General features: G+C 34.2%; 1 protein-coding gene across 1 annotated transcript; it reads right to left on the reverse strand.

Annotated features, from left to right (window-relative positions):
* Positions 1-10,151: 10,151 nt before the first annotated feature.
* LOC144450587 (uncharacterized) lies at positions 10,152-11,897 on the reverse strand. The gene has a single exon (XM_078141230.1). It carries the CDS (start codon positions 11,895-11,897, stop codon positions 10,152-10,154), a length of 1,746 nt encoding a protein of 581 aa, XP_077997356.1.
* Positions 11,898-12,389: the final 492 nt, after the last annotated feature.

Raw genomic sequence — 12,389 nt, forward strand, 5'->3', positions numbered from 1 at the left:
CAAATACAAAACGTTACTCACCATAGCACACAAAACTGTTATCTCCACTCAATTGTCCGGTTTCTAAACATAATACAAACTTATCCCCAATTAAAGCCTCATAGCAACTATCGCATGAATACATACACGTAGTCCCTGGGGTTGTGGCACCACTTTCGTCATAGTTGACATTGCCATTCATAGGTTTTGTCAGTGTGGGACACTTTATTTCTAAGAAAACCCCTGGCAAGGTATGAAGTCAATTATAAACGTCTTCTCAATAGTGAAGGTGTCGATATGGTATAAGGAAATTTAGTAGAAAAATGAATAAATTAAAGTGAATTCGATATTGTGTTAGAAGAGCCTTTGGATAAACAATTTATTGAATTTAAATAAAGTCAAACAAACAAACAAACAAACATACAAACAAACAAACAAACAAACAAACACACAACAAAAAGTCAACCAAAGTCCGCAGAACTCGGTCAAGAAACTTTACTAACCCCTAATAAAAAATATTTTGCGGTTCCGATTACGCTCAATAGTAGAATAAATAGAGTAGGTAGGTAGGTGTCTTTTCTTTGGCGCCTCTAATGGAAACCTCAAAAAAGAAAATTTTATGGTTAGAACAAAGTCTTCAGTACCGTTCCATGTATATTTGTATATGCAAAGATGTATACAATGCTGTAATGCAATGAAGTACTCACGAGTCACCCGATCAGGACGGGCTGACTTTTTACATCATGCAGGGAGACTACTTGTAATAAAACGATGCACTGACCTTCATTAAAATACGTATCTCTATATTAAATTTCTTTGAGTCTCGTAAAAGAAGGACATTTACCGTGTATGACTTGAATTGGTTAATGCATTTATTGCATTCTCTTGTTGTTAGTTGAACAAGTGAAAGGTCAACAAAGGTCGTGAAAGGGATAGAGCTAGAGACAGACGGACTGGCAGATAGACAGATAGATATATACAGTGTGTTTTGTGCATGTCTGTGAGTGATTAATCGGGTTGTGTGAATTACAGTTCATTTCCACTCGACCGATTGCCTTGGCATGCAATATGTATACAATTATTATGATAAAAATATACGCATCCTAGTTGAATGAATTGTATCTCAGTAGATCATCATAAGGTGACTGTACTACCGGTAACACCGACCTTAGTTTAAGGCGCCGATCCTAAACATTTTTTATATCATTAAAAAAGTAAATGGCGAGAATTTACGTCTATTGCCATGTAAATTAAAACTTGCAAATATTTCTTGGCTAAACGAAGAAAGCTATTGTGTATTATTGTATCTGATAATAACCATGAAATATATTTCTATTATTTGACAGATTTGAGTTGAAAGTCCATTAATTGAGTTCATCTATTAAATCAACGGAATGAGAATTCAGGTAAAAATAGCCTGCCTGGCGATGGTCACCATTGGTGCCACAATGAGTTATTTTATAAGGTGGAATCATGTACGCAGTGTTCTAGGAATACCACCTAATAAAGACAACTTGTATTTTGACGAACGAATGCGAGAGGATTTAAGACTACAAATGTCTTTGAAAGATAACTGCAATCATTCGACCACAAATGAGTCTGAAACGGAGCAAATATGCAAGTCATCCTTGAAACATTATAACGACAATTATGCCGAGAAGGGAACAAAATGGTGGCTGTGTCCTACAATTCATGATATACTTTGGAAATGTTTAAAACCACTACGAAAGGGAAGAGAACCGTTACCGAATTATTATCTACAAAACGACACTCTTCAGAAAGACCATTTGTTTAAATCTGCGTCTGTGGCCTTTTTCCATATCCCTAAATGTGGAGGAACGTCTATAAATCACTTTGTAATTCAGCTATCCAAAACTGTTTACAAGAAACCAAAAGTACACGACATCCGTCATTGCTTAGACTTCTACAGACTAGCCTTAGATCTTGGGTTGAAACATGACCGGGTGTTCATGATTTCAAAGCGAGTATATGGCCTTCACCAATTCGCTTATCCTGAAACGCCATTCCTCTATTTTGCCTGGTTTCGTCATCCAATAGACCGCTTCGTCTCTCAGTATTACTTTTCAAGGAATTTCGCCAATGTGAACAAAGAAATACAATCAAGTAAAAGTATCACCGATTTTTTAATGATGACGAAAGATCGCCATATTCACGTGACTGATAATTTTGTTGTGCGTTTAATGCAGTTTGGTGATCACCGAGATAACGACGATTCATTTGAACCACGTGATGGTGCGTGTATTCCCGGCGATACGGCTGCACCAGAAATCACTGAAAAGCACTTTCTGACGGCTAAGAGAAATTTGCTTAATCACATTGCGTATGTTGGAATTTTAGAAGATTTCAAAATGTCCCAAGACATGTTGTGTTACATGCTAGGGACAAAATGTCCGAAAGCACCAATTCATAAAAATGCTAATCTTTTCCGACCACAAGATGACTTAAGTGACTTCGAGCGAAAGGAAATCATGAGAAGAAATACTTGGGATCTAAAGATATATGACATTGTTGTTGACATCTATAAAAAGCAGAAAGAAAAATATGTTTCCATGTTAAGTGCAAAGAAACACTCATAGTATTGTGGAAAATGGTATTTCTTGGTTTTATACATTTCCAAAAAATTGAAGTTACCCTTTTTACTTTCAAATTTATATATACTATAGGTTGTCTGTCCGTCTGTCTTTTTGGACACAATGTCTTTAAATTAAAATTGCAGCAGGAAACGTGCTACACATCTTGGTGGTGGTCAAACGTGCTAGATATATATTGATGACACTATCGCTGATGTGACATAGAAATTACCTGCATAATTTGCATATATAATGATAATTTGCATAATTACTGATAATCACTAATCAGGAGATATCAACATGCTTTTTAGGTAAGAATTTCATTGAATTTGTGGAAATTATTTTGATACCATGACTACTGTGTCTTATATCTATACATGTTGCTTGACATGTGACAAATGTGCATTACAAACGAATGACGTTTACTTATGAGGGGATATAGCATCAGCAGAAGCAGAAAATGTCATCGAAACCTGTGGGTATACTAGTGATATGCCTTTACTCTAAATGTGTCATGACTATGATTTATATCATTATTGAAATATTAGTATGCATAATTGATTATTTTACCTTGGTAATGTATCATCAACATTAGTTATGAATTTCGCCAAAACATGTGGGTAAACTAATGATATCCCATATATTTATCCTATATATAGATATCATTGGTATGATTTAACAGTATTATTATCATTTATCAGTAATATTAAAATATTACTATATACAATTACTATATATGTGTGTGTGTATGTGTGTGTGTGTGTGTGTGTGTGTGTGTGTAGTTCAGCTAGTTATGTTTTCCTTTAATTGTTTTCCATATGGTCTGTGTCATTGGTTACTTCCCATCAGATGTACAGCCATTATAGATTGGAAGAACAGTTTTATATTTCTTTTTAAGTTCATGTCAGTTTCCACATCCACTATTTCCGTGATTTTATTCCATTTTTTTCTCGAATACGAAAACACAAAGTTTTGGATCGGACAACCAGAACCAAACAATTTGTTTTAGGTTTATCCACAGATTGATTGATTAGCATTGCAGCAAGAAACCCGCTTGTTTATTTGACACTGTAATATACTTGGAGTATTGCAAGTTTACACTAAGATTCTGTCTGTAAATAATACCGATATTTGGGTTAGAAAGGTATCATTTACATACAATATTGTTAGATAATCATTTCCCCCATTGGAAACACCTGTTTTGAAAATATACATATATCAGACTAATAACCAAAAAATAATAGATAAAAAAATAAGTAAACGGTCAATGAATTAAGTACACAGTGATATCCATAGTTGATGAACAAGTAAAAATAATGGCATGATTCGATTTTTTTATGTTGACTTTTCACACACATTAGAATCACATTTTACCACATCTAATATTTAGTATTTTGAATTACATATACACACAGTAAATTATTAATAATGACAATTAATTAGTATTGAAACATCACAGTCCACGTCAAACTACCAACCTCTAACATCATAATAAACTAACAATACAAATAATTTGCATTAATTTTGACATTAACATAGAACAAGCGAGATCTGTCCAATAACCAAATGTTGGATTTGTTTATGAGATCACCGTCAAATCAGAATTACTTTATAAATGATTTTGTTTCATCTTGTGATTTAATAGCTGTGTAATTATTATAGCTATTACGATTAGTACTAAAGTTCATTATGGACTCTACGTCCAGCAACAATAGAACAGAACACATAATCATTGGTATATAGAACGAATATACACAACGAAATACAAACAATACAATAGTAGTGTGGAGAGCTTAAAGATGACAATGTAAACTGTCAAACAGCCTGTCTCAAAAACGAATATCTCATGTAACAATGTGATTAACCAAACATTTTAGCTCTCAAAACTGAAGCATAAAACTAAATTTCACATTTTATTTCCAATCTTGGAAGAGAAGTAATGCATTCAAAACAAACATCCTAGAGGCACTGGCAGAAATTGGAAGACCAATCAGCATTTTTATTTTATTTTTTTATATATTTATTTTCCGTGTTAGAGTCTGGTTCAGGTTTTCCATTGTTTCCCAAATGGTCTCTGTGTTGTTTATTTCTTCCTATCAGATGTACAGTCATTACAGATTGGAAGAATAGTGTTATATTGTCTTTTTAAGTTGATGTCAGATTCCTCATAAATTATTTCTCGTGGGACTTCACAGTTTTTGCGATTTTATTATTATTTTCTCGAATACGTAAAATAAATTAGGGTAGGCAGTAATAAGCTAGGTGGGGGTCGGGTAACCGGAATAAAACAATTATTTTATTAGGCCTTATTATCTTATATATCACAAACCTTCCATACTCAATTCTCGCTATTTTTCAATTCCTCCAACTGCAGAGCCTGAAGTTGAGTATACAGTAGAATATCTATATCTCTTGTAACATTGTCAAACAGAACTTATAAAGAGGAATGGGGTTGTGAAGGGATGACTTTTACTGTTTATTACGTGACAAGACATTTACTTTTGCATGTAATTTAACATATATTGTTTCTAGATTAACTTCTAATCTATGCTGTTGGTATTGTCAAGATTATGACTACAAATTATGTGAATTTTTATTATCGATTTACCCATAAAGATTCTAGTTAGTATTTAAACAATAATGTACGCCCTCCCAGCCCATAATGGACGAAAGCAAACTTTGAACGACATAATGGGCGAGGCGACAGCCGAGCCCATTATGGAGTGCAAAGTTTGCTTGAGTCCATTATGGACTGGGAAGGCGTACATTATTGTTATTATTTTATAGTTTTGCCAATTCCAGTGAATTTGTAGACCGAGAAACGCAAAACAACGTATAATATACACAGCGCTGAACATCGTCTGCCATGTTCGGCCCGGAAGCTGAATACTAATCATAGCGACACACGTACATGTACGTACACGTACACACACATATACACTTCAATGAACTGCTGTGAATACAAATTTGTTTCATGAATGCGTTGTATTTTTTAACAGTAGAAATGACAATCATAAGTAACAACATACATTTCGAAAAAATACGGGCCTAGTCGTATGAAGAAACATAACAAATCTCATCTCTCATTACGGACATAAGCTTGTATTGTTATGCTCGTTCCGGGGCCGCGATGCCCAATAACGGAGTACATTATCAGTAATAATGTACAGCGATGACGTCACAAAATTCACTGGAATTGGTAATGCTATAATATAATAAGTAATAAAGTTGTTGTTTTCAAGTGACATGCAGGTACTAAGTAGATTCGACAAAGAGTGGTTTTACTAAAACTAGCCAAGTTTACAGAGTATTTAATATTTTTGAGTTCCACATTTTTTTTCAACTAAACATCACTAGTAATGCTCCAAGCACATGCCAATATTGTAGTTTTTTATTTTATCACTTAGTTACCCGTTTCCACAGACATACAGGCAGACAGACAGACAGACAGACAGACAGACAGACAGACAGACAGACAGACAGACAGACAGACAGACAGACAAACAGACATGTAGAGGGAGGGCGAGACAGAGATACATACATACATACATACATACATACATACATACGTACATACGTACATACATACATACATACATACATACATACGTACGTACGTACGTACGTACGTACGTACATACATACATACATACATACATACATCCACACACACATACATACATACATACATACATACATACATACATACGTACGTACGTACGTACGTACATACATACATACATACATACATACATACATACATACATACATACATACATACATCCACACACACACATACATACACACATACATACATACATACATACATACATACATACATACATACATACATGAGGTTTCAAGTGGAGAAGACCGCTCACCAAACGCAATTGCTGAGACCACGTGTACAACGTGACCCATTTATTTCAAAATTAAGATTACAGACCAAAGAAATAATGATCATTCATGTTCACACTCTGGTGACACGTTATTCCTGGGCTTCTGAGCCCTGATATTACGCTGTGCATTAGGTTCACTTACAATCTCGTCGATGTTTTATTGCCCTCAACGACCACTTCTTGCCATCAAGAAAGTTGGCAGTCATACGTCTCGCTGCTCGTTTTGTCTCAGATTGGTGTTCATTGCTACCAGCTGGGGTTGAAGTGGTCAATGGTAAACAAAACCATTTCCATGAATTAAAAACCATTCATGTGAAATAAAAACTACTCGTGTGTCCTCATTAAGCTTCTGTATTTATTACCCATTATAGATATATAATTTTTTTAATGTAGGTTTTTCTGCGCAAATATACAAAAATAAGAAATACAATTTCACGTGTACTCCACATCATGCTTTAATACTTTGGCAATTCTTTACTTTTACAGAAATCAAACTTTGTTTTCTTGTTATTAGTATTCGAAACTATTGTTCATTGTATTGTTTAGTACAGAGTCCTTCCCTTCAACCTTTTCAGATAACAGTGCTCACTTGAAAGGAGAACTTAGATCCCAAGATAAAAGAACATTAGTGTGATCCATTAATTGTCAAGGTAATAAGAAGTTTTCCATTAAATTCAATCATCATAATATCATGCATATCATATTTATATTAGTAATTTGTATATAATTTATAAATAATTCGAATATTATTTTACTAATGGTTAAATGAGAAAGTAAAAGCCAAAATGTCAATACAAGTAAACAATGCATAGCAATGTACAAACTGTAATAAAATGATTAAATTATGCCAGAATACTGATAAAATAATAAGAAATGACAATGATAATTAAGAATATAATTTGATAATAATGAATCCATGACAAAATAACACAATAATGATCACATAACTATTACCGAATGCTGAAATCACAAAGCAATGCTGAAATAATGCAATCACAGCATAGTAATGAAACATTGATGAAATAATAATATAATCATGAACTAGTGATGACATATTAACTATATAATTATTTTCCATCTGGTGTAGGTCTAGGTTACCCATATCCCCAGACACGTCGAAGAGCCCTCAGCGGTGAGAGTCTGTGTAACCGACGCTAAATATTAAATATTTTTTAAAAATATTATGACATTAAAATGAAGCGTAAAACAACATCTTTCTAAACATTAAAATAGAAAAAAAAATTAAAATAAAATGATTCACAAAATAAAGCAGAAACTACTTTTAACGACCCTAGTTTCAACCCTGATTATGTGGTCTTTAGAATGGAATCGTCTTAATCTATCACGTGTCTTTCTATATTATGACAACAGTTGAACCCTAATCGTAACTGAAGTTGTCGGGAGTAGAAAATTCCTCTACTTGTTTTCATGCTTTTGATATCACAAGACAGGGACTGTCAAAACTCCACACATAAGATGGTGTGGAATTCAAGTTACCAATAGACTAGTTGTCATGGTGACATCATATAATTTTATCAAGCACGCACATGATTTGGCCTCTACATCAGTGGACCATATTGACCAAAAGTGTTGCTAGGGAACGAGTTGGCATATGAAACAATACATCACCCCTACACAAACGGAAGTTTACAAAACACAAATAATACTTTATTTATTTAAAGAGGCTTGCGATAGTTACGACGCTTCGCCCTAAATACGCTAAACGTGTCATTTACAGTATGGAGGGCCGGGGACATTGAGCATGACAGACGAATTGAATAATCAATAATATGATTTTACTCGTCCATCGATGTCAGTGTCGTATTTTCAATAACAATACGATTGTTACGAGTCTGCCTACAGCATACGCTCCATTACTCTCTCCGTAACACATGTAACTTAAAATCGACGATAGCTGACAAGTGTGAGTATGGTATTTTACTCTTTACCTACATGGTGAAAATCCTGAGATGTTACAAATGTACATCGGCACGTCTTCACATTCAGCATCAATGTATGTATGTATGTATGTATGTATGTATGTATGTATGTATGCATGTATGTATGCATGTATGCATGTATGTATGTATGCATGTATGCATGTATGTATGTATGTATGTATGTATGTGTCAAAGGAAAGATATATTTGGAAATACTGAAAACAATGAGACTCAAGACATCTGATTAGCAATGCAACAATACACTCACTTGTTTATTTGCCATTGTCGTACACAGATATAGCTAGTTAGTGGTCGAGGGGTTCACTAAATCACTTGCCTCTTGCCACTGTGGTCGGGGTTCAAACACACTTAGGATCTTATTAAAATTTACATTGCTGGAAGTAAGAAGAGTGTTGTCGCTACGTTTGACTATATCTAACGGTTTTCCCCGGGTACTCCGATTTCCTCCTGCACTAACACTGAACCCATAAGGGATGGCCCTCAGTGGACCTCTTGGGATACAAGTCTTTATATACTTAAAGAACTAGCCAGTATAAATAAAAGACTATTATTTAGGGGAAAAGATGATGTAAAATAATTCAAATAACACAATTGTAACTATACCATTTGGAGCAATCTTAAAATAACGAAAATGTAACCATGATTTTGTTGTAACATGATTAACTTACATTTTGAGAGGATCTGCATTTTTTTCAGTATGTTGATGGGTCAAAAACAAATAACCTGGAATTTAATAGATTTGCCACATTAAAGCAAATAAATTCTCTAACATATATGATGTGAAACTGCTAACTTTGACAACATTTTCCATTTGCTTTCCTTTCATCCATTTGTCATGGATTTCATATATGCCCCAAATGCCTTGTGAAAAATTAATCAATATGGAATCATTATCATTTATCTGTTGACGGTGCCTGTAATATACAAAAACAATGCCAGGCAAAACTGCAAAATGCATTCTTCCCTGTGTTGTAAATTTTAAAAAAATCATTCACATAAATAGATCATCAAAATGAAAAACGACAAAAAAGTGATGCCATAATTTAGACTTCAATTAAGATAAAGGACCTCCTGTTTATTTTGTTGAAATATATGACCAAAATTGAATCTGACTGTTATTATTACTCTGTAAAATCTCTAAATTGGCAGAAATTAAATTAATGGCAAGCCATGGGAAAAATATTTCTGTGCAATTTCTATGAAAAAGGGCCATTTTAACAACTTGTATATTCCCTTCAATGAAACATTTCGCATATGGCTCTAAAAGGTCTGAAGGGCATTTCTCTAATGCCTAAGGTTTATTTATTATCAAAACTATCTTTTTGTACGTATTCAAAGTGTAACAAAGTAGTAAACAGTCACTATAACTTGTAATTATAAATTCTTAGTATAATTCTACATGCTTACGTATTGTAAAACAATTTAACTTTCAGAGAATAAAATTAATGAAAATATTATATTAAGCAATATTATAAAATATCCCATTTGATGTTTTGTAAGGTTCAAAAAGAGCTTTCGTAAGGATGTGACCGGATAGATTATGAAAGCATTTTAATTGTCTTTTCATTTATATTCCTCTTGATTAACGGAACGGTTCTTTATTTACCTGCATTCGGAGTTAGTCGCCGTAATAGTTGACATAATAGTCATCTAAATAGTTTGGAGATCTGTAACCATAATTGCGCTCATATCCAGCCTTATCTACATAGTATTAATTATTGTTATGCATTCCATTTAAATGTAGATGTTATTCTTATTCCTCGCATGACCGAACGTCTCAGGCGATCGCGATCGCGATTTACATAGGCCCATTTGTCGTCCCATCCGTTGTATTTAGGAACACAATCTAGCAGCTGTAAGTAGGGACAGAAATTTGCTAATGTCCTCAAGGATACAGCAGTGATATTACAACAAGGTGTCCCACGTAAATACAACTCGCGTAGATTGCATTTCGAAGCCAATTCGGAGACGCCTTTATCACTAATGCCGTATTGCACTGGGCAACGACGATTTGTATTACTGGCCTGGACATATAAATGTGTTAAACGTGGGCAATTATTGGCTATGTTGGTGAGCAATGTGTCATCCGTGTATTTGCTATTCACCGTTAGTTTGGATAGCAGTTTGCAAGATTCCACTGCCGTATTCTGTAGAAGTTTTACACTGTTTACTTGGGCGATATGAGGGACGTGCTCAGCTGACTTCTCTATTTCAGCGTCTCCAAACAGTCGTAAGCAGCGAAACTTACTTGCCCTTTCTCTATTTGTGAAGAGATTATGAAGTGTCTCCAGTGACGTGTCGTAGAAGCAACATAATCCTAACGATATCAAATTATGGCAATAGTCAAATATTGCCTGGATAGTGGTGTGTTCGAGCGTTTCTGAGGGATTGCCTTTACAGGGGAAATCTAAATCGGTTAGACGTGATCCTAGCTGTGATAAAATCATTATCACTGATTCTTTATTTAAGAATACCATTGGTACAGCAAGGTTGGTTAAACTATCTGGTAAGTTTGAGAAAAATATTGGACGTACAATCTGTGCGGGGATCAGCGATAGACTACTTATACTGCCAGGTAGATGTGAAATACGTAACACACTTTCAGCATTATTATTGAAATGGTGTGGCATAATTGTCAGGTGTTCGAGTTGTTTACAACCACACAGTAAAGAGGAGAGTGAATCAGTGGGAAATGCGAAGGTTTGGGCACGCCATATCATATCATCTGAACATCTAAGGTCAAATTCCTTGAGGTTAGGGCATTGACTCGATATGGTTTCGATTGTTTCCTTTGATAAACAGGACGATCCGCGGAGTTTTAGTTGTACTAAATTTTCTCCGAAATTACGCACAATTTTCTGTACAGATGAATTCAAATTTTGTAATCGGTATGGTTTCTTAACACCGAAATCAAAAGTCTGTATTTCAAATGACCGCAAACTTTTTATAGTACGCGTAAATGTCTCGATGTGTTTTTCCAGTTGATGATGGCAGAAAGAGAAACGATCAAATACTACTAGTTTAAAGTGTTGCAGGTTTGGACATTGGATTGACGACAGTACGCGAATGCCATCAGTGCGATCGTAGAAAATTTCAAGAGTTTCAAGCTCTTTTTGAACCTTAAGACAATCGCCAATGGGTGTCCAATTCTCACTTGATCGATATCTCCATAAACTTGATGCATTAACTATGATTTTAAGGCTTTTTAATTTTCTTGAATTTGAATCGAGGTGCCCAAGAAGGTCGTTTGGGAAAGACGTGCTCCGTAAAACAACATTTCTAAGATCTGGTGCAAATAGAAACTCACTAATACAAGTATCAGAGTAATACACTTCCGAGGTTTCTGCTAATCGCTCCAGCAGTACTTCTTTCAGTCTGGTAGGTAAACAATCTTTGACAAGATGCCCAACTTTTGTCAGATTATGACAAATAGATTTAAGACACAAGTCATACAGCAATGGTACCATATTTCTCCAGCTGCTATACAATTAATTAAAAAACGATCAATTATTAACATTCAAGTAAAATTTTAATAGTATAATTTTGAATGCCATATGCGCACAGGACGTTATGTGGTCAATGATTATGACAAGTGATATTGAAACATCACAGTCTACGTTACCCAATTAACCTTTAACCTTCTAAATTGTAAAAAGGTAAAATATTACAACATTAGAAAGTTAACTAACAATTGAAATTAATTGACATTAGATGTTGATATTGACAGAGAACAAAGCGACATCTTGTACAGTAATGTTTTTTTAGATCGACTACAAAATAGATTAAGTTTATAAATGAATTTGTTTACCTTATAATTTAATTATTATGTTATTATGTCAAATGTTAAAAAAATGATGTTAGTAACATTTAATAGTTTTGTAGTAGTTGAAATTTTTTAATAATGCAATCGTGTAATTAATTCATCATTATTTCAATGGTTTTTAGTAACATTCAATGGT

This window comes from Glandiceps talaboti, chromosome 20 (assembly GCF_964340395.1).
Source record: "Glandiceps talaboti chromosome 20, keGlaTala1.1, whole genome shotgun sequence".
NCBI classification, from domain to species: Eukaryota; Metazoa; Hemichordata; class Enteropneusta; family Spengelidae; genus Glandiceps; species Glandiceps talaboti.

What these genes read in the sequence shown, in the direction of transcription:
- LOC144450587 (XM_078141230.1), bottom strand. Translation starts at nt 11,897, where the DNA reads ATGGTACCATTGCTGTATGACTTGTGTCTTAAATCTATTTGTCATAAT.